The sequence below is a fragment of the Monodelphis domestica genome, chromosome 1 (assembly GCF_027887165.1).
Source record: "Monodelphis domestica isolate mMonDom1 chromosome 1, mMonDom1.pri, whole genome shotgun sequence".
Lineage (NCBI taxonomy): Eukaryota > Metazoa > Chordata > Mammalia > Didelphimorphia > Didelphidae > Monodelphis > Monodelphis domestica.
Window position 1 is genome coordinate 604,789,963 of NC_077227.1, and position 23,731 is coordinate 604,813,693.

Genomic DNA, 23,731 nt, shown 5'->3' on the forward strand with positions numbered 1-23,731 from the left:
GATAACTGTTGCATAAACAAATGTAAGCAGAAGCTTTTGTGTTTACATATACTCAGTGTCTCAAGTGATCTCTTTATGCATAAAATAAAGTTAATCCTAGGGAAAGAAGGTAGAGGCCCAAGGAAAGTGTATTTAAATATCATGTTTTTATTTACTATGAGTAGAGTTTATATGGTATAGATGACTATTTTCATATAACTAAGGAAAGCTAGAATAAAGAAATATCTTAAAATGCTAGTAAATTGTGAATTTGGATGTGTATAAAGAAGATCTGAATGAAATTTGTGGTTCAGGGAAGTACATTATCCTGAAGTTCACTCCAAAGATCTGGTAGTTCTAATCTCTAGTTTGTTTTCAAGACTGGGCTCACTTTCTATTTGCCAAAACTAGTTTGAGATTATAAGCAGCCAGAGGAACCTGGAAGAATTATGACTAGAAAGTATTATCCTTTAGGCATATCATAGAGAACTACTATCTCAGGAATCTTTCTGATGAATTACAAAAAATCAACCTATTGTAAAAATGATTTTTTTATTTGAGTTGGTAGGGTAGCTCAGAGAAAATGCCTATTTTGTTTTATTACTCAAATAGATTTTGATTTCCAGCCATCCTCTCGGCAACTAATGGTCATGGCATCATTTCCAAATTCTAATAATGAACCTTTTTTTTTCTTTTTAGGTGGTAAAACGTCTTCCAAAAACTCGGTCTGGAAAAATTATGAGACGGCTCTTAAGAAAAATAATCACTGACAATGCTCAGAATATGGGAGATATTAGCACATTGGAGGACCCTTCTGTGATTTCTGAAATTATAAAAGCTTACCAGAAACACAAAGCCAAACTATCATAATAGAGAAGAGATGTACATCAGTCTGGAACTTCCAAAACTATGTTTGGCCAAAACCAAATACAACAGTCTCTTGTCGCCCTTCCTCAGGACATATTCCCTGAAATTGATTTATTTCCAAATCAGGAAAAAGTTCTCTACAATCACCACAAATCTAGTGATCATACCATAAAGGCCTGTTGCAGTGGTTTCTTCCCTCCTCCCTCCTTTTCTTTCTCTGAAAGAGGAACTAGGAATGTAAACGAAGAGGCAAAACCAAAGTTGAGATATATTCATCTTCATGAAAATAGAAACTAATTTGATTTCCATGGGGAGTGGGTTGGTGGTGAAAGGAATTTATTTATCATCATCAAGGTACAAAAGGGGATATGTTAAAATGTGCCTTCTCAGAAGATTTTAAAATAGAAGCAATAATATTTTCCCCATGTTTTCTTGGAAATAAGAGCTGTAGAGTCTTTATTTTTATACTTTCTTACTTCAGAAGAACATCATATGGAGAAATTTAATGTATGAATTTATTTGTATATATTCTTTGTAATATCATTTTAGAGTAGATAGTGGTAGTTATAAACTTTTTTCTTTTCAGCGCTTGTGGAGTGTGAATGGCATGGACACACTTTTAGTCATATTGTTTAAAGAATTTTAGAAACAACAAAAATTGATGAATCAATACAATCACATTAGTTATGTATTGATGCCTTTCAAAAATGGAGAAGCATTTCATTTTGCCTATTAGGACTGCATCTATCATAAAGGAACAAAATTAATTTCCTAAAAGCTTGGTTATGAATTTGTTCATCTTTAAATCTTGGCTAATTATTTTATTTTATTTTTTTGAGCAATGGATTTTTCTTTCCCTTAGAAAGCTTCTTGGCTGTGGACCAGTAAAACTTTAAATTGCAGCACTGCTAAAATTAACCAATGAAAATGCAAATAACCTATTACAATAAGCACAGAGTTCTTGGAAGAACCTAAAGAATTCTTGAAAAATGTTTCTGGCTCTACATTGGAAAATTGGGGCAGTTCAAAACTCTGATCAGAAACTAAAAACACAAGAAAAGTCTATTTTATGAAAGTGCCTTAATGTTAATCAAATAGCTAGTATTCACATTAGATGACTAAACATTAATTGTTGACTTATTAGTAAACATTTGGAATATTATTAACCAACAAATACAGCTGACAGCAGTAATTGACTATTGCTAATTGACATTAAACATCTGCTATGCATATAATCTAAATTTATTTTATTGTACAGTAAGGTTTGACTTTTTGTGACCTCATGGACCATATCTATCTATGGAATTTTCTTGGCAAAGATACTGGAGTGGTTTGCCATTTCTTTCTCCAATTGATTCAGTGGAGCCTTCTGTCAGACAATCAGAAGTTAAGTGAATTACTGAAGGTCCTACAGCTAGAAAGAATCTGAGGCCAGATTGGAACAGAGGAATTCCTGACTCCAGCTCCAGCACTCTATCCACTGAGCCACCCAGCTGCCTTCTAAGTTTGTTTTAGTTTGGTCACTCTTATAGCACTTAAAACAGTCACTTAGAGAACAATATACTTAGTTTTATAAATTCTTTTTATATATTAGCCAAAGCTCTCTTTATTGTCTTGCTTGGTTCCCTTGCTGCTTTGAAAGAGCTGACACATCTGAGACTTCAAAATGTGATCTGTAAGATCTATTGACTTACAAGGACTTATTTGCAGATGAATCAAAATAAAACAATATTTTGATCCTAGTTTATTATTATAACACTGATAAAAGAATGTCATTCTGTTGTGTTTGATGTGATACTAAGAACAAATCAAAGTGTAGACATAATTTGCTAAGAATAAAGAAAGGAAACTTTAAAAATAGCTTCATACAGGGGAGAGATATATAGGCAACCCACAGTTATTCTGGAAACCTCTTTTTGGAACACAACTGGGAATCATGATGTAATTAAAGTGAGGCCCCCCAAATGGCCCAAGAGTCAACAAAATGAATCTCACAATATTTGTGTAATGAAGTTCACTTTATTCTCACAGCAGCCTTCATTTAGAGCCTTTTTTACTCTCCTTTTGTTCACAATTCTAAATAGTTTGCATGGCATAGTGGAAAGCATGTTGGATTTAGAGTCAGAGATTCTGGGTTCAAATCCTATCACTTATTATTTCTGTGAATTTAGGCAAGTCATTTAAGCTTTTTGGGCCTTAGCTTTCTCATCTGTAAAAAGATTGTTGGATTAGATGACCTTCAAGGTCATTTCTAGCTCTAAATTTTTGATCCTATGAACTAATTTCCAAGACATGGAGAAAAAAACCCAGCAAATCAGATTAGAAGGGACTGTTACAGGCACACTGACAGAAAAGAAAGGCAAAGTTCTTAGCAAGAGAGAAACAGTACAAAGTAGAGAAAAAAATTTAAAAGTATAAATTTTTCTTCCTTTTCAAAGAGGACCAGTGACATCATGGGGGGAATACCTTGACTCTAGCCAGAATTAAATTTAAGTGAGGCAGAATTACAAAAGTTGTCAGTCTCATTCTCTCTTCCAGTTATTACAGTCTTGTGGCAAGACAAAAGTCAGGACAACTGGCAATGGCTTGGGATGCAATGGATGACCTTGGTGTCTATGTCTGACCAAGTTCTAAAGGCTCCACAGCAGAAGTCTCTATTGCCTTCATGGCTATAAGAACTAATTGTTCTCATCCCCTTCACAAGTGGATGTCTGGATCTGTCACTTACCCCCAACCTGGTTTAGTCAGAATGAGGAGATAGTTTTATCTGGGTGTGGCCGTTATGCATACTTAAGAACCAAGGTGAGAGTTGGGTGAAAGATGAACACTAAAGGTGGATGAGCTCAGGGCTGCTCCTCCACCAGACAAGTAAGCTTAGTGCTGAATATGTCATGAATCCCTAAAGGTTTTATTAGAGTGCAATATAACAAATTTATAATGTATAATGGTTATAATACATGAAAAGTTAATCAATACATTCTGCCTAAGAAAGTGGTAAGTGTATTTTTATAAAGATTTCTATAAAAATGGTTCAAAATAGGTTTTGGTATTTAAGTGATAAACCAACTATCTTGGACTCAGTGATTAAGAATGATTTTCTCCTCAAGAATTCCAAATAGCTGTAATTCTTATGCATTAGTGAGGTTCTTATATAGAAGAAAAACTGCACAACCATTTGTACAAAACATTACTATCTACTGATTTCTTGTTTCCTTCTATAGGTTGCTTTACAATAAACAATGAGACACTAGATGAGAAACAATATACGTATTTAACCAATAAGGAAATGAATTTGCCAGACAATCATAGAAATAAAAACAAACTGATCCAGGGAAATTCTATCACTGAGTATTTACAAATCAGCTCCACATAGGGTGATAAGATTAGGATTTTTTAGACAGTTCATGATATTAAACCTAAATTATACACATTTAGGGATTTTGTGTACATATACACTACAATCATTTCTTTTTGCTATATAAAATATACCTGACAGGACAGCTTGATATTGCCAATGTCTTCATAATTCTTAATATCCGGGAATACTACTTAGATATTTTGAATGTGATAGATACTCTACAATTAAACATGGTATATATAATGAGATGATTTAGGGTTGGAAGTGTGGTGAAAATTTATAACGCCAATGCAAAAAAAAATGTAAGCTAACACGAGTTAATTGTAGATACCCCAAAAGGTTAATTAAGGTTGTGATAATGACAAAAAGCACATAAAGGTTGCTGCAGTGTTCCAAAAAAGGATGGAAAACAACACTGCAAACAAGGAGGACCATAGACTCTTCTCTGTCATGCCAAATTATGAGCATTTACCTGCATCCCTGCTGCCACACATCTTTTAAAATAACAATGGCGGCAAGAAAAAAAGAGATTGAATGGTGGTATGTTCTCATGGATCTGCACAGGTTCTAGTAAGAATATGTCTGGACCTGACAGCTAGTATAGACCTCCTAGAGAAGACATAGCAAGAATTACACCATGGTACTTCAAACCTACTTCTAGGCCTATTACATTGGTGGAATCACATCTGATGTTGAAGAGGGTATAGAACCAGTAGGTGAAGGATCTGTGGATGCAGGGTCAGAAGACACCATATCCATAGAGTGATGCTCTGTCTATGTAAGTCTATGTAATGCTTAGAAGAGGTTAATATTTATAAAACTGATTAGTATCGTATCTTAACTAGAATAAGAAGTCCAAGAATAATCAGGACTCAATTAAGGATGAATTAAATTAGGCCTCCACCATTAAACCATGAGGCTATCCAGGAAAAAACAGGTGGATGCATCCCACAAAGAAGAATTTCCTTTTGTTATGTGTGTGTTTTGCTATTCGCAAGGTATCATTCAATAGATGCTATAGGATCCAATAGCATTAATGATAACAGCATCTATATATATATGACCAATATGATTGATTAATGATAGCACAGGCTCATTTCATAATTATATGAGCAAAAAGTCATCCTGAAGCTAGTACTAGATATATATAAATCAGTGACTGCTATATTTTGTGCCAATCCCTCAAGTTCAGGTGATATATTCAGCAGTGATCCCTAAATTAGGAACAAGTGTTCAAAAGATGACACCATTCAAACCCTTTGTATGATTTTTATGGTCCCAGTTGGGATCAGATAAGTTATTTCCTACGTGTCAAACCATTCTGAGAGAAAAGAGGAAAAAGCTTGACCAGTATAGAGACTATGTCCTGGGGTAACTAATCCCTAGGATAATGCTGGAATAGGCCTTGTCTTATTTGTCTTTTTGTAAGTGACTGTAGCAAAAGTAATAATGGAATTCTTTCTTCTTTTTCCTGAGATGTATAACAGCACAGATGAAAGAAGTCAAATTGCTTTCAGGAGGAATCTCAAAGGTTATAGCAAATGCTGGAGCTCAAGTTAATAGTAGTATGAGAAATCCTGTTCCGGGTTATTAATTATAGCAACTCAGAGGAGAAATCTTGGGCTTAAAATTGGCATGAACTTGGTTAGAGAAACCTCAGGTCTTAATAGGGGGTCTAAAAGATGATTATTATTAAACTTTGTTGATGGATTTCATCCTTGAGGACCCATCTGCTTCCTTATCATTACTGGTATGCTCAGTGCCCCCAAAGTCACTGTTCTGAATTTCAACACCCAGAATTCTAGATTTATTAGTTTCCTGTTCCCTGTTCAGAATCTATAGTTCACAATAAGAATCTATTCTTCAAGTAAGGAATTCAATCTAATCTGTAGGTATTATATATTTAATATAATTAATTAATAAGAAAATCTATATGGAAAATTATATTTTACCTTGTCTAAAATTGGAGGATTGATTAGGATCTCAAGGTTTTTTAATTTTGACATTTAAAATTGAGTTTCTAGGAAAAAATTTAAATTTCAAAGTTGATTTATAGGTCAAAATTTTGTTTCTCTCAACTTTAATTTCTAAAATATTTTCTCAACTATCTTGTCTCAAAATATTTTCTCAACTATATTTAATATTAATTTATTTCTTTCATTTCTAAAATATTTTCTAAAATTTAAAAATTTATATAAAATTTCTACATCACCATATATTCAAAGTTAAATTTTTAACTATATTTCTATGACCTTATTTTATTTCTAATTTTATTTTTCAAAACTATATTATACCTCAAAACTAATTTTTAAAACTATATTATCCCTCCTCTTAGGGATATATAGTTGTGTCATAGAGTTAAACCAAAAATCAATAGTCCCATGTGCAATAATTGGATCAAACATACTTAAAAATCTTCCTTTACATTCAAGCTTCTTACTGGTACTCTCCTTCCAACTTTTTTTTATCTGTCTTATTCTATACTTCTCTTACTTTCTTCTACTTGCATAGTCCCTCTAGTCTTTATTTCCAATCATATTTCAGGTTATCTATATGTAATAGTCCCAGACAAATTTCAGCATTGTTTTGACCTTTAAGAAGAGCTTCCCCCTCCCACCCTCAGACACTTCCCAGCTGTGTGACCCTGGGCAAGTCACTTGACCCCCATTGCCTATCCCTTACCACTCTTCTGCCTTGGAGTCAATGTTGACTCCAAGGCAGAAGGTAAGGGTTTAAAAAAAAAAGAAGAAAAAGAGCTTCCCTCCTCTGGTTAATTTATCAAGAGTAATTAAATAATATTACAAATATCCAGGTTATAACAAATTTATAAAATCAATTTGTATAACAAGCAATTTATAAAATTCATATTTAAAAACACACAAAATATATATGAGGATGACCATCATATACAATGCTTTTAAAGCATATTAATAAGCCATATGTTCTAGACATCCTGATGTTACACTAAAAGCTACTAAAGTGATCCTGGTAGCCATCCATTCCTGTCTGATTGTGACTGAGATTGCCTGCACAGCATAATGAACCTCTGGCAAGAACTGCCAGGTCGGCTTAGTGATACCAATTTTAGAAAGAAAAAGCTTGCGTTTCTAGACCCCTGAAATCTGGTTTGCATTTTATCACTGTAATCTTTGTCTTCTTTATCTTCATTAATGTCTTCATGGGTGATGATTGGCCATATGCTTTTCCATCCTCCAGCCTCAGTGTCCCCAGGAGCACTTTTGGCAGTTTTTATTGCCTAAGCAGGGCCTTCTTGGACTGCAAGGTGAACCAGCTCTCTTTTTTGGTAGAGAGCTGTCTGAGCACTTAGATCAGGCATAAGAGAGACTGGATCATAAAAACCATGGCAGCTTTTGCACTCCTTCCTTTCTTCTAACTAAGGATTGTTAGGGGACACATCTGTGAGAATTTGACATTTCCTCTGTCAGTTCAATCAAGTCTTTTCCCAAAATAAAGATTTAAGGAAGCCTACATTTGGTGGCCACTGGGCATTGGGCAAATGCAAACCTTGGGCCAGTAGTGTTCATGAGTGCTTAAATCTTAGTGAAGTGGCTTTACAGTCTCTCAAAAGATTAGAATTATGATGGATAGCCAGCTGCCCCTCTGGTATGGCACATACCTGTTTCCTGGTCCTGGGCACTGACAGGTCCCACAATGGTTTACATTTCCTTTTTGGAGGGCAGAGTCCTTTTTCCAGTGTTTTGGATAACTTTTGTCCCCACTGAGAGAGTTCCTGAATCAAATGGAGCAGCAAGAGGAAGGTCTAGATCAAGGCAGAAGCTTTGAAAATGACAGTTGGTAAGTCCTTTTACAGAGAAATCTTGTGGAGAGTTTATGATACTAGTGGTTTAATTAGGTAAACACAAATCTATTGGGGTTTGATAAAAAATAGAATGGAAGGTAGCACACAAATCAATAAACAAATTAATTGTTTTCACAAGGAATAGCAGTCACAATAGTGATTGGATAACCATAAATGGGTTTACCATTAGGACAAACAGATATTGAGGCACAGATGATGGTTTTACCTCCTTTGATGACAATAGCTTGTCCAAACTTCATTAGGTAAGAAATCAGGTATGGAGAAATTTTCATCCTGGGCAAACAGTGCAACAGACAAATCCTAACTACAATATTCTCTTAGTAATTCATTGAGCAATGAAGTTAAGTTTTCATCAGGCAAATTGGCAGTAAGTATTATGTCTGGCATACAATAAATAATAGTTCTCAATGTATACAATAGATCTTTACCCAAAAGATTAACAGGAGATTGTGGTGGCCAAAAGGAAGGCATAATTGTGCTGAACTTCAAGAGGAGGTAACAGAGGGACTAGCTATTTTCCTTGATTCCCATTACAGATATGTTAGACAATAGTTCCTTTATCTTTTGGGAACAGATTGCAAAACAGTGAAACTCTAGTATTAATTAACTGAGAACATCACATTCCCCCAACATATATAAATTCGCATTAGGTAGGGCAGAGGCAATGATCTCATCAAAAGTTTTAGACCCCAAAGTCCCAGCCCCTTTCTCAAACCATCATGTTGGAGCAAACTTCCATATTTTTAACTATCTCAGTTAACATATCAATCATGACTCAAAGAAATTCCTGTTCTATGCTTAAGCATAGGTCAAAGCCCTTTCCATTGTTTAGCAAAAGGTTTCTGTCCTAAAGTAATCTTAAGAAGGGAGGAGAAGGACCCTCCCATGCCAATGAGGTTCACATATCAATAGGAAATTTTTCAAGTATGAAATTTCCCAATGGTGAAATTTCCAACATTTATAAGTCTAGGAAATTTTAAGGTTTACATGGCTCAAGGGCTGATTATGATAGAATGTGTAAAAAAATCACTATGTCTATTATTATAGCTGAATATATTAAATTTATGTCTATTATTATAGCTAACCTTTCCAAGGCCTCTGCAATAAGGGGTTGGGGGGCTAGGTTTTTTTTTCCTGATGACAATTATTATGAAATATTAGGAGTCAGCAGTTGGGTGCCTTTCTGACTATCTTGTTATATAAAAAAGAGCACTGTGGTGGGCTATATGGAAACTCTAGGGTTATAGGTTTAAGGTCAAGATGTAAATAAGATTTAATATCACCCAAAACTGTATTTTTCTTAGCTAATGTTTATGATTTTTTATAAAACAAACTGTTATTTGACTATTAACTCAGGACTAATGATTGTGTTATGAAAATAATCATAAAGGCTAATGCTATTATAATCATAAAAGTGGGCAGGGGTTTCACACTCACAGAAGGGACTTTGAAGATCAGCCATTCCAAATTTCTCATTTACAAATGATGGAAATGAGAGGAAGTGATTTGCCCCAGATCAGATGAAAGACCAGGGGGTTAGGTTGTTTGGCTCTGAATCCAATGTTCTTTTCACTACTTTAAAATGCAAAGATGTAGGATCCATACAAATTGTAGAGAAAAAAAAACTGGAATCATAGGGCTATGCTTTGAGTTGAAGAGTGGGGTATAGCTTCTTATGGATGAATGCTTTGGATTAGTTAAGGATAGGGAGAAATCTGAATAAAGGGAGAGGATTGAAAGTATAACTCACATTTTTCAAGTTATTCTTTATAACAATCCAGGTAATGCAAGTATAATTAGCCCCATACACTTGTGAAAGAGGCTTAAATGGTTATGAAGGATTTGCCCAAGGCAATTTAAGTGCCCAAAGCAGATTGATAATATGAAAACTCTAAACATATATATATATATATATATATATATATATATTTGTGTGTGTGTGTGTATATATGTATACACACATATTTCTTTTTGCTCTAAATCCAACACATTTTCCACCATACCACCTTTTCTTTACAGTGCCTAGGAAAAATACCTCCCTCTCCTGTGGGGTGAGTAAAAGGAAGGCTTGCTGGCAAAGGTGTATTTTGACATGACCGAGTTCTCTTTTGATAAAAAATATCAGGAAATGCTTTCAAAGAGTAAGAATTAATCTTGGTGTTGTTCTGAGTTGTGGTTTTTGGTGGACCAGGAAAGCTGAAGGAAACTCTTTGAATTCTCAGATTTCCAGGAAAGTCTTAGTTCTTAAACTCTTTAAGCTGGCATTTATATCTATCCACAACCTGCTTCCAACCTATAATTCCTACTTCATCTCATACTGTTCCCTTTCTTAAATTATATTTCCAGACAAACTAGCCCACTAGTTGTGTTCTCCCAACTTTTTGTCATCTCTTACCTCTGTACATTTATTTACACCCATTTTCTGCCTTCATGGCCCAGCTCAGATGTCATTTCTGTGAAGCTTTCACTAGTGGTTTAAATTCTGCCTTTAATATTCACTACCTGTGTGATCTTTGGCAATTTACTTAACTTCTCTGGGCCTCATTTTCCTCATCTGCAAAATGAGGGGACTGGAATACATGACTTCTGAGGTCTAGTTCCAGAGTTAAGATCTTACATTCTTGATAGCCCTTGATGAAAGTTATCAACCCCTCAAACTTTAAGAGAATTTTTCTTTGTATTTTGCATCATACTTACTTGTGAAGGGCCTCTTCTGTAGATCATAAGTATTTTCAAGTTGGCAGGGATTATTGATTTTTTTTTCTCTGTATTTCAGGACACAAAGTCTTGCACATGCTTAATAAATGTTTATTTCATTATGCAACCAAGTTTGAGCTTGTAAAGGAGTTCGATGTAACTTCCCAGGAAAGAAAAGGTCAGGCCAGGGGAAGGTGATATAGAGGGTAGAAGGAACAAAAAGCTGGTGAATTTTTAAACAGTGGGAAATAGAAAAAAAGAGAAATAATATGGATTACATTTAGCAAACCTTTTAGAAAGTGAAATAGGATGCAATATTTTAAATTGTATATTTGTTTTCGTTTTTTGTTCTTAGTTTTGCTTACTTGCGCATATATATATATATATATATATATATATATATATATATATATATATATATATATTTAAACCCTTACCTTCCGTCTTGGAGTCAATATTGTGTATTGGCTCCAAGGCAGAAGAGTGGTAAGGGCTAGGCAATGGGGGTTAAGTGACTTGCCCAGGGTCACACAGCTAGGAAGTGTCTGACGCCAGATTTGAACCTAGGACCTCCCATCTCTAGGCCTGGCTCTCAATCCACTGAGCCACCCAGCTGCCCCATGTTTACTTGCATATTAAAGGTTTTTTTTACCTTATTTTCTGTTTGTCCAAAGTAGAAAAAAAAAGGGATGGTTGTGTTATTTTTCTTAGACACTGAAAAACTCAAGGAAAAGTTGATTGTAGCAATTTGTTTTAGTGATCCTTGAATCCTGGTGAGAGGAGGCTTAGAGCCTTTCAAGTAAAAAAGTATCTTTGTAGAAGACAGACACCGGATCTAGCAGAAGAGGTAGGCTCTTTCCTGCATGGTTGGGGTGTATATTCTTCATAGACGGAGGTTTATTTTCCCAAGCAGTTGTCTGTATTGGCATAGGGAAATCTCCCTTCATCATAGGCGTGGCGGGGCAGTAGAAATAAGCCAAGTAACCAATCCTATTTTTCCGGTTCTAGGAATACCAGTTGGACTTGAAATTAATAACTGGAAATGTTACAGGTATAGATTTCTTATTTCTCACTATACAGAAAACATGGTAAAAGTGTTTGGTGTTGGCAATAGTTTATATTATTAAAATTAATTCAGAGGATAAAAACCCTTGAAATTCAGGTGAAAAGCTTTTTAAGGATTTATTCATTCTACAAAGAATATAGTCTGATGCTTTCTTGCCTTAAAATGGGTATAATCTTATTTGTAAGGCTTACTTTTCATGGCTGTTGGGAAGATGAATATGTATATAAATTGCTTTGTAAACATTAAAGTGCTATATAAATGTCACAAAGTATTACTGTCTCAAATTCAGCATGTCCAAAACAGAAGTAACATTTCTCCTTCACCAGCATGTCCCCATTTCCATTAAGGGCACCATCCTCCCTCCAGTCCCCCATGATCACAAACTTGGTGTTATACTTCACAATTTTTTCCTCATAGAGTATGAGTTATCTACCATTGTCCATTCTTTCCCCAAACACCTTCCTTCGATATCCTTTATACTGGTACAGGCCCTCATTACTTACCCACCAAACTAATTAAATAGCCTTCTAATTGGTTTCTGTACTTCTCCTATTTGCTCTTCTCCAGTCCATCCTCAGTAAGCAACACTTAAGGAAATGATGACTTTTGACAGTTGTAAAAATAATATTCTAAAATAGCTCACAAACCACTTCATTCTCTTCAAAAATTTTCAGTGACTTCCTATTGCTTCTAGGATTAAATACAAATCCCTTAATTTGACATTTAAAGCCCTCCAGAATGATATGCATCTACTTTTCTGATTTTATTTCAGATTATGCCCCTTTCATGCACTTTCCATTTTAGTCAAATTTGCCTGCTTATAAATTATACTACTCCATCTCCTACTTTTCTTATTTACATATATTGTTTCCAATATATGAAATGGATTCCCTTCTTACCTTTACTTTATAGAATCCCTAAATTTCCTCCAAAGCACAGTTTAGGCGCTATCTCTTACACAAGGTATTTCTCTTCCCAGTGCTCCCTCTTGAAATTACTTTGCATATACTCTTTATTTATTAACCTATATATGTTGCATTTCTCTAGTAGAATGTAAACTCTTTTAAGGAACTTTTTTGTCTTTGCATTTCCAGAAGAGTATATTTAAGTATCTATCATTAGTAGGTATCCATGTATTTTGTTGAATTGGAATTTTAGTGTCAAGATCAAAAAAGATGTCAACAGATTGGAATTATGGCCTTAAATCTAGTAAAATGAAAGATAATAAATATAAAAATGCCCTTTCATTAAAAAATTCAACTGTGATACTGTAGAATGGAGGCAAGTCTGATTTAACAGCAACTCATATGTGAAAAAGACTTGAGAGTTTTGTATGAATACAAATAATATGGATTAATATTGTTATCATGGAGTAAAAAACTACACTTCAGCCTTCAGATATACTGTATGACTAATTCTAGACATTGTATACCTATTGGGTCAGAACACTGTATTCCATACTCTGAGAGAGAATGATAAAATATAAAGTCATGAGGATAGTTATACAAGCCATGCCAAATGAGGAATGGAAAAAACTAAGGGAACATAATACCCATTTTCTGAGAACTTTAGTGTCAAAGAGAGATTACTTATTCCATATGGCTCCAGAGTTGAACTAGAAACAATATATGAAAGTCATATGGAGAAAGTATTTGTTTCATTGTAATAAGGTATAAAATAACTACATAAAAAAATGGAGTTATCTCATTTGGCATTCAGCTCCATGTCCTTAGAAGTATTCAAGTAGAGGATCTTCTGACCCATATAATGTAAAGGAAATTCTTGAGTGGGAAAGGTTAGAATAGGTAACTTGGTCTTTCTCGCAATTCTAAGATTCTATTTGCCTATCAGTTTGATTTTATTTGTAATCATTCTAGCTGGCTATTTTTCTAATGCTCTGCTAGTTACTATAGAAATACTTAGCAAACAGGGTTGGCATGAGAGCTCCTTAGTATTTCCAAATGAGTGTTTTGAGCACTTCCCCAAAGTTCTAATGCTCCTTTTGTATATTTGGCAATGCATCTTTTTTTTGCACATTTCAATATCTCAAGAACTTGTAATTTTACAAATATTCCTATTCCTCTATCAACACAGATTGTAACCACTCTACGTTTAGTAGGTGGTTTTTGAAAACTTCTGTGAACAAAAACCTCATCTGCTTAACCTGGTAATAAACCTCATGAAATTTAGTGAAGCTGATCCTTTGATGATAAATACATAGTTCATAATTGAGTGGGCTTGAATTTTTTTTTTACTTCAAATGGTGAAATTTCTTTACAATTTTCAAGGAAACTGAGGAAATGGTATCAGAAAAAAGAAGATGGAGTAATCAACTTTATCATAATTAGTCTCATCACAATTACATATTTGTTCACTAGGAGCCACAATATTTGTAAAATAGCACCATGCTGTATTATATAGGAAAGAATCGTGAAGTACTCAGGAATCTGTGTTTATCTTAAGATGCAGCAATTAGGACATATCCTAATAGTGAATTTCAAAGGATGTTAATTTTATTTGGATACCTGAATAACTCCTCCTTTGATTCAGAAATGCTTAAAATATTGTCACTCTGATTAAGCCTTCATTACCTTTTTATTCCTTAGTGTAAGCCCTTACATTATACCTCTATAGCCAAACACCTGCAGTTTTCCATGGACTGAGTCCAAGAATCCATTGATTATACTTAAGGAGGTCTTTGTTCACTACGGCTAAGAGATATAGCAGTGGTTCTCAACCTTTCTAATGCTGTGACTCCTCAATACAGTTCCTCATGTTGCAGTGACCCCAAACCAAAAAATTATTTTGGTGGCTACTTCAAAACTGTAATCTTGCTACAGTTATGATTCGGAATGTAAATACCTGATATGCATTATGTATTCTCATTGCTACAAATTGAGAGGTTGAGAACCCCTGATATAGCAAGGATACACAGGAAACTTCCTTAAGATGTGAACAAAGTGAGGAACATATTACTTCTTGATCAAGAATTTTTAACTGAAGCCTTCAATTATATACAAAACATTCAAATTTTAAAAGCAATCATTAATTCTGGGTACAAGTACCTTTTATTTCACTAAATTTAATCCAATTATTTCTGACACATGATTTCTTTAATAGTTACCACCTTCCCTTCCCTAGAGAATTGTGCTTGTTGCTTAATTCAACTCTAGAGATTCAACAGCATGATGTGTTTGCATTTAAGAAATACGGTATTTACAAAATGGTAGTATGAAGGTTTTAAAATGTCACACTGAGAGCAATAAAAGCAGGATTCTGACATGTGACACCAATACTCATATTACCCAGAAGTTCCTTCTTTTGATTGTTCACTTATTGGGATTGTATTCTCTTTAAGCTCTCCTGACTACTTCAAACTTTTCCCTTAACACTTCAATTCCAAGCTTATTTAAAGATTGCCCTTTTCTTTTTTTAAAATGTATTTAATTTAGAATATTTTCCCATGGTTATATGATTCATGTTCTTTCCCTCCTTTCCTCCTTCCTCCTTCACATAGCCAATAAGCAATTCTACTGGGTTTTACATGTATCACTGACCAAAACCTATTTCCATATTATTAATATTTGGAATAGAGTGATCATTTAGAATCCATATCCCTAATTATATCCCTATCAAACCACATGATCAAGCAATTGTTTTCCTTCTGTGTTTCTGCTCCCACAGTGCTTTCTCCGGATGTGGACAGTGTTCTTTCTTATAAATCCCTTGGAATTATCCTGGATCATTGCATTGCTGCTAGTAGAGAAATCCATCATGTTTGATTGTGCCACAGTATATCAGTCTCTGTGTACAATGTTCTCCTGGTTCTGCTCCTTTCACTCTGCATCATTTTCTGGAGGTCATTGCAGTTCACATGGAATTCCTCCAGTTCATTATTCCTTTTAGCAAAACAGTATTCCATCACCAACAGATACCACAATTTGTTAAGCCATTCTCCAATTGAAGGGCATCCCCTAGTTTTCCAATTTTTTGCCACCACAAAGAAGATTGCCCTTTTCTATTTGCTTTTTTGTAAGGGTAGCTTAAATAATTAGCATAAAAGTATTTGGCTTTTAAAACTACCCTTAGGAATGAAATCTATTTATTGCAGAGAACTGTGATCAGAAATTATTTGCATATTTTGACCTTCATTTCCTATTTGAACTTAAAATGGCAAAAAGATTTTCAAGCTTGCTACTGTCTTCAAATTCATCTTTTTAAAAAACCACAATGGGGGCAGCTGGGTAGCTCAGTGGACTGAGAACCAGGCCTAGAAAAGGGAGGTCCTACGTTCAAAACTGGCCTGACACTTCCCAGCTGTGTGACCCTGGGCAAGTCACTTGACCCCCATTGCCTAGCCCTTACCACTCTTCTGCCTTGGAGCCATTACACAGTATTGACTCCAAGACGGAAGGTAAGGGTTTAAAAACAAAAAAACCCCACAATAGTTATAGAAGTGTCAACCATTTGGGCACAGCAAAGGTCCTCTGGGTAAGTTAGGCTGTTCTGTTCTCTTACAGGGTAGGTAAAGTGTTGTCTTTGGTGTGAGTCATTTCCCAGAACTGAGGTAGAGGGCTTGGAGGTTGGGGTATTGGACTCTGGAGGAAAGAAGCCAAAAACAACTGAAATAATTCCCTGAATGATGGAATTTACACTCTTTAGATTGGTTTTCATCTGTTTAAGAATGGAATAAGACTAAACCTCTCCTCCCCAACAACAACAAAAAAGGGCTTGAAGGTTATTTCACTTTGTCTTATAAATAAAGCAGATCTCTAGTATTTGCTATTCTTAAGGCTGAAATCCCATCAAATCCATTATTTTTCCTTCAAGAGTAACAAAGTCACTTAAGAAGATCATGAGTGTGGAGTCTAATGATACTAAATAGGCTTGTTTTTTGGTGTGTTTTTGTTTTTGGCCTGAATTGTGTTTTATTGCCCTAGGGAACTCATTGTAAGGATACTTCCTCTACCAATAATTACCAGGGCTATTCTGCAACTTTCAGTTTTAGAGTTGTTTTGGGCACTGAAATTAAATGATTAAGTGTCTTGGGAATCAGAATCAGTAAGCTAGAGAGGATATGAACCCAAGTCTTCTCTCTCCATGGCCAGATCTTTATCCACCCACTTTTAAATTTTTAATCAGTGCTCAATAAATATATTTTATTCTTTGGCACACTGATTGAGTAATCACCTGAAATAGATAAAAGGTACTCCAAGATGTTTAATCTAGATTGGGACAGAGATTGTCCCCAGGAAGGATGATTAATTGTGAAAGACTGCATGGTGTGATGAAAGAACATTAAAGCACACTTAAAGGTTGAGATTTCTGAGAAGAATTCTAGCTAAAGTCTATTAATTATGTCAGCAGTTATATATCTAAAACATGAAGATCATCCACTACATCAGAGGCCATACAAAGAACAAAGAACATTAACTATGTGACCATGGACAAATCAACCCTCTAAACCTGTTTTTCTGTAAGGAGGGAATAACATTTCTTCTACTCACCTGATAGGGTAGTCCTAAAGAAAGTGTGTTGTAAAAACTGGGTCCTCTACAAATATCTGTTAAATAACCTCAGTTAGATCCTCACTGTTGTTTGTTGTTCAATCATTTAAGACTCTCTTCATTTGGAGTTTTCTTGGCAGATACTAGAATGGTTTGCCATTTCCTTCTCCAGCTCATTTTAAAGATGAGGAAACTGAAGCCAACAATGTTAAGTGACTTGCCCAGGATCACACAGCTAGTAAATATCTGAGGCCAGATTTGAACTCAGGAAAATGATTCAACCTGACTTCAAGACTGGCTCTCTATCCAAAGTACCAAGTAGGTGTCCCGGGTCCTCACTTGCCTCCTGGCAATCCTTTTTCACTTCCCAAATGACTTACTATTCCACTCACCAAAATAGCTCTTCCAAACCTTTTCATCTTCCCTGAAACCTCCTGAGGGTCCTCTCTTGTACACTCTCAGCTAAGAACTTTGACTCATATTTTCCTGAAAAAAACTGAGGCCATTTGCATGAGCTCCTTCTCCCCTCAAGCATATCTGATATTGATATGTCTCTACCTTTTATTCCCCCCTTCATCCCTTTTCTCCTCACCAATGCAAACTCCTCTGAATGCACAGGTGATCCCATTTCATCCCCTCTTTAGCAACTGGCCCCTTCTAGCACCTCCATTTTTTCAGTTATGACTCTCACTAGTTATCATCCTATCTCTCCTCCCTTTGGTTGCTAAACTCCTTGAGAAGGCTGCTGACAAAGGTACCTCCACTTTTCCTTTTGCTTTCTTAAACTTGCATTGGAAACTGTTCTCTCCAAAGTTACTAAAACATCTATTCTGCAGCCTTTGACACTACTGAACACTTGGTTACTTCTGATATTTTCTTTTCTCTAGATTTTCGGGATCCTACTCTCTCCTGGTTCTCCTATCTGATCACTCATTATGAAGTCTCAGTTCCTGGATCTTTATCCAAGTCAGGCTAGTTAACCATGGGTGTCCCACAGAGCTCGCTCCTGAGTCTTGTCTCTTTTCTCTCTATATAATACTTAACCAGATGAAATGATGAGATCATTAACTCCCATGGATTCAATGATCATTTTGATGGGGATGATTCTTAAAACTATTTGTCCACATTATCATCTTTGCTGGGACAGTTAGGTGGCACAGTTTGCACAAGCCCTAGAGTCAGGAAGACTCATCTTCCTGAGTTCAAATCTGGCCTCAGATGCGTAGCTGTATGACTGGGCAAATCACTTCAACCCCATTTGCCTCAGTTCGTTGGTAAAATGAATTAAGAGAAGGAAATGGCAAACTACTTCAGGATCTTTGCCAAGAAAACTCCAAAGTGGGTAATGAAGAATCAAACAAGACTAAACATATCCTTTCTGCTGAACTCTTATCTCAAATCTCCAACTTAGTAATGGACATATTGAATTAATGCCCTATAAACATCTTAAGCTCAACATGTACAAAATTGAGTGCATTATCTTCCCCTCCCGCCCCACCCCTCCCAAGTTCTTCTGTCTTCTAAGCTTCCTTATAACTGCTGAGGACATCACCTTCCTTTCAGTTACCCAGGTTTGAAACTTAGGTATCCTGGACTCATATTTTTTTCAAACTCCCCTTTTCCCTTCATTCTAGCTACCTTCAGGTCTCATTCAAATTGTGCCATCTCTTACAAAAGACCTTGATTCTCTCAGTTGTTACACTAACCCTGACATTTAACCTGTAGACATTTTGTATGATTATTTGTATATGTGATTTCCTTTTCAGTAGGAAGTAAGCTCTTGGCATGGCACAGATCATGACATAAAGTAATTGCTTGTTGAACTGAATTGAGTTAAATGTTCAAGATGGGGATCATAATATACTTGTACCATTATCTCACTAGGTTGTTTCAGAAAAGTGCTTCATTAAAGATAAAACACTGCATAAAATAAATGACTTATAGTTTGGCACATAGTAAAGGCTTAATAAATATAGTTCTATTTATTCATGATACATCCTCTAAAGGATCTAAAGTCTAGTGTTTGAATTTAAGGGATTCAGTCTTCCAAAGGAATACTAAAAAAACACAGCATCATCCTATGCTACCTTTATTATTATTGCCTTGGACTATGGGTATCAAATTTACTGAATTTCTTTATAAATAAATATTTTGGCAAGGCTAATTATTTCACAAAACACATATTCCATGAAACAAGTCTGAATCATATTGGCCAGGCTTGCTGAAGTGGATAAATACTTCAGTTTAGTTGCTGTTATTTGACATTGTTAGATGGAATACTAGCACCATCTAGTAGTTTAATACCATATCATATAAAGAAAGTCCTAAGATACAATTATTTTAAGATTCCATTTTAGATTAGTTTGCATTTTCCTATTGATGTATTGTGGTTCAGTTATGTCTGACTGTTTGTGAGCCCATTGGTTTTAGCATGTAAGGTCCTTCTACCCTCCCCTACATCCCAAAGTCTGTCCAAATTCATGTTCCTGCTTCCATGACACTAAATATATGTCTCATTTTTTGCTGTCTTCTCCTTTTGCCTTTGTTTTTAACATCTGGGTCTTTTCCAATGAATCCTGCCTTTTCATTATGTGGCCAATACTAATGATGTAGCAATAAATAATAGACGTAGCAAATGATAATTCTTTGCTTGCAGTAAGAATACTTGGGTTCAAATAATAATTGTGAGGCATTGTGAAAATCACTAAGCCTTTATATAATTCAGGTAAACCTTTAGGGCTTGTCAACTATGTAACTAGTAGTTGACAGTTATATAATACTTTACACACATTTTCTTTGTATTTTCCCTCCATTGTATTAATAAGATGTATTTATACAATAATTTCCTGAAGGATTTTGAAAGTCTCTTATGAAAGTTCTTTTATAGATATTCAAAAGCAGTATAGTATAGCAGAAAACACATTGGTATCAGAAAACCTGAATTCGAAATTCAAATATTTTATATTTACAATCATAGTTAGTCTACTGATAAAATCATGAATCTATCTAAAACAAACTAGAAATGAACTACTTACTTAGCCTATCTGAGGCTCGGTTTCTTCCTATGTAAAATGAAGATAATACTTATATATTCAGTTCAGAGAGTTGTTAGGAAAGTGAACAGTTTTTTGAATACGATGTCATTTCAAGAAGGAAAGATTAAACTTGTTATTTGAATAACCATTTGCTTTTAGATTAACATGATGAATAATTAATCTTGGATGTATGATACAATTTCTGTTATTTGGAGGGGCAATATAGTATATAGAAGGAACACTGGTTTTAGAATTCTAAAATCTGGGTTCAAGTACCCAAATGTTAACGAGGTCGGACCATATTCCTGCACGATCCCTTCTAACTCCCTAATACTAAAAAAGACCCAAGCGGTTCGATCCAAAAACCTTTCAACTTTCATTCCGTTTCTACTCTACAGTTAATTGGAATGGCCTTGATGGTCACTCTCCGCGCGGGTACCCATTAAACACGTTTAGTCTGGGGTTCTCGGGCCGGCAGGGGATCGTTGGCCGCCGACCTACTCCCACATCTCCGCCAGTCTCGCCCCCTGCATCTCCTCGGCTTCTTCTATTCGTCATCGTGAAGTTGGGGGCCCAAGTCCTCCACCTGAGGGAGACCTGGAGCCCAGGCCTCGTCTCCGTGACCACGGAAGTCAGAGAACTCGGTGGTAAAGACGAAATTAACGGCGGCGATACGACACAAAGCCGAAATACAGCAAGCGTCCGCCGTTGACGTCATCTCCCAGCGCCAGTCGACACGCGACGGCCTTCGGCAGTTGGACGTCATTTCTGCGTGCCATTGGCCTAACCAACAGTGACTGCACTCGGGATGTCGGGGCGGAGCCCAAGCCCTCCGGGAGACGAAGGCGGGCCGGACCTAGGTGAAGAGGCGGGGCTGGGGCGGAGCTGGCCTTCCCGGCGAGGGCGGGGCCGTGGGCGGGCGCCGAATTGCTCGTCTTCGAGGTGGGAGCTGCAGCCCGTATCTTCAGTCTGGGCATCGGGAGACAGCGGTATCAGCGCCATGAATGAGGCAGAGGGGCTGCGGCAGCGCCGGCCCATGCGGCCTCAGGTCATTACTGAGGACAACCAGGCACAGGAGACCAAGCAGGGCAGGTAGAGGTCGAACCGCTCCAGCCCCTATTCCGACGGCTCTCCTGGCTCCCCTTCCTGTCTGAGACGTTGGATGGGTTGGGCTGGGGGAGTCCCAAGTCCAGATGTGGACGCTTGTGTTTGCATGCGCGACTGTGTGTGTATTCGTATGTATATGCATGCATTCAAGTGCGTGTGTGAGCGCTGAATGTGTCTACCCGCATTCTTTTCCTGAAGCTCTGGCTTCCCAGGATTTTAGCAGCCCTGAGTGTGGATTCTGCCCCCGCAGTAATTTTCTTCGTGGCCTTTAGCTTTTCTGTCATAGCTTCATTCACCAGACCTCTGGCCAGACACATTTATTCCCATGTTTTTCTCTATCCTTTTGCCTTTTAAACACCTAATTTTCAATTCAACCCAATGAATATGAACTAAACCTTGTAAAGAGGACCTAGGATTTGCATTAAATAACCTTACAGTTGAGTGCTGGTAGTGTTGGGTGACGAACACATACAAAGATGTAAGTATGAAAGGAGGGGAAAGTGCTGCAAAAATGTGAGGAGAAGCAGTCACTTCCGGAGTGGTGGTGAGAATTCAATTAAAAAAGTTAAGTACCTACAGTATGTAAAAAGTGTTAGGAAGAGGAGACACAAAATCTTGTATATAAATTCTTTTTTCCATTTAAATGTTTATTTTTTAATCACATAGGTTCTTGATAAATGTTTGCTGAGTTGAATCTAATTAGGTATGGGTATATATACAAAAAAGGAAGGAGAGGTCAAAGAAGAACCCTGGGAAAATGCTTTGAGAAAATGTAGGAGGAAGAGAGTACTTAAAAAAAAAGTTTTTCTTTTTTAAATGACCTTAGCAAACATAAACATGAACATTTGCATGTCTATAGGACAGAAAAAGTGGATTCTATATAAAATCTTGAATTTCTGTAAGGTAAAGGTTGAGTTTTAAACACACACACCTTTATGTATATACTTAACAATAACACTGCCTTGTTTGTGTCTCTTGAATTTTGAGATAATGCTTTTGAGGGAATTTGGGTAGAAAATGGTGAGTATCACATATTGGAAATGGTGTAACCTGAATTGGGCCTTGATTTCAAAAGGTAGAGATAATGATGTTAGTAGAAGTCCATTCTAGTTTTGGAAGTGGATCACATGCAAAGCTAAAAGTGGGCAGTATAAAAATGAAGGAATGAAGAATATTTACTTTGACTGGAACAAAGCAGGTAAAGAGATGTATGAATAAGATTGTAAATGTATGTTGTAACTAGGTTGTCAATATTCTTAAATGCCCAAAACATCATTTTAAACTTTTTTGCTAGGTTTTTGAGAAGAGTGATGCGATTATAGCATTGTATTAATAAAATAATTGCAGAAGTAGTTTGAAAGGTATATTGAAAAGAGGATATGTAGTTAAGAAGACCAGTTAGTAAGGAGTACAACAGCTTAGGTAAAAAGAGTTGAAGGCTTAAAATTGGGAGGTTGTAGTGATAATGAAAAAATAGAGAATAGATTCAATAACCATTGCAAAGGCCACCTCTTGTGCCCAGAAAGTACATGTTCATCATTTCTGCCTTTAAAATCCTCAGTCTCTTTCAATGATTAAATAAAGTGCCACTACTTGCAGGAGGTTTTTCTGATCTTCCCTTCTCCATTCTGATGTTACTTTGTGTATTCATTTGTATATATTTTGTATTTGCTGTGTGCTTGTATCATCTAGAAGAAAATTAACTCTTTGAGGGCAGAAAGTATTACATCTTTATCTTTGTAATTTCAGAGTCTAGCATAGTGCCTTGTACTTTGTCTTGCACTTGGTGTAGACTTTCCATTAGTACTTGCTGAATTGAGCTCAAGATAGAGTTGATAAGATTGGTAACTGAAAGGAAGGTTAGCAAATATGAATCTTATTAAAGTATGGTTAACAGGGAGGATAATGGTATAATCAAGAGAAATTGAAATGTTAGGTGCAGATTTTGGGGGGGAGGGGGGCAAGATAATAAAGTCAGTTTTAGAGCAGTGTTTCAGGAACAGGCAAAGTACAACTAGGAGTTGGAATATAGTGTTAATGCTCTAGGGAGATATTAGGGGTGGAGATATTGGTGTAAGGCATCTGCATAGAAGTGATAATTGATGTTTTTTGGTAGAGGAGATAAAATTGCCAAGAGAGATGATGTAGAAAGAAAGAAAAGAAGGCCAAGAACAGCACCTTTAGGAGATACTCAGGAGTTAAGGGAGAAAGATGAAGATCCAGCTAAGCAGAAAGAAGGAGTGGTTGGAGAGGAAAGAGTAAGTAAGTAAGCAA

General features: G+C 36.1%; 2 protein-coding genes across 3 annotated transcripts in view; both read left to right on the plus strand.

The window, feature by feature from the left end:
- ACSS1 (acyl-CoA synthetase short chain family member 1) overlaps positions 1–2,602 on the plus strand; it is a 93,334-nt gene extending 90,732 nt beyond the window's left edge. For both annotated transcript variants that reach the window (XM_056813804.1, XM_056813805.1), the window contains exon 14: positions 679–2,602. In XM_056813804.1, the coding sequence (XP_056669782.1) occupies positions 679–849 (171 nt within the window). In that variant the 3' untranslated portion in view covers positions 850–2,602. The remainder of the gene's footprint in view (positions 1–678) is intronic.
- Positions 2,603–21,143: 18,541 nt separating this feature from the next.
- Positions 21,144–23,731, plus strand: part of APMAP (adipocyte plasma membrane associated protein) — a 35,067-nt gene continuing 32,479 nt past the window's right edge. The window contains exon 1 of the mRNA XM_001382052.5: positions 21,144–21,442. Coding sequence (XP_001382089.2) covers positions 21,159–21,442 — 284 coding nt within the window. The 5' untranslated portion in view covers positions 21,144–21,158. The remainder of the gene's footprint in view (positions 21,443–23,731) is intronic.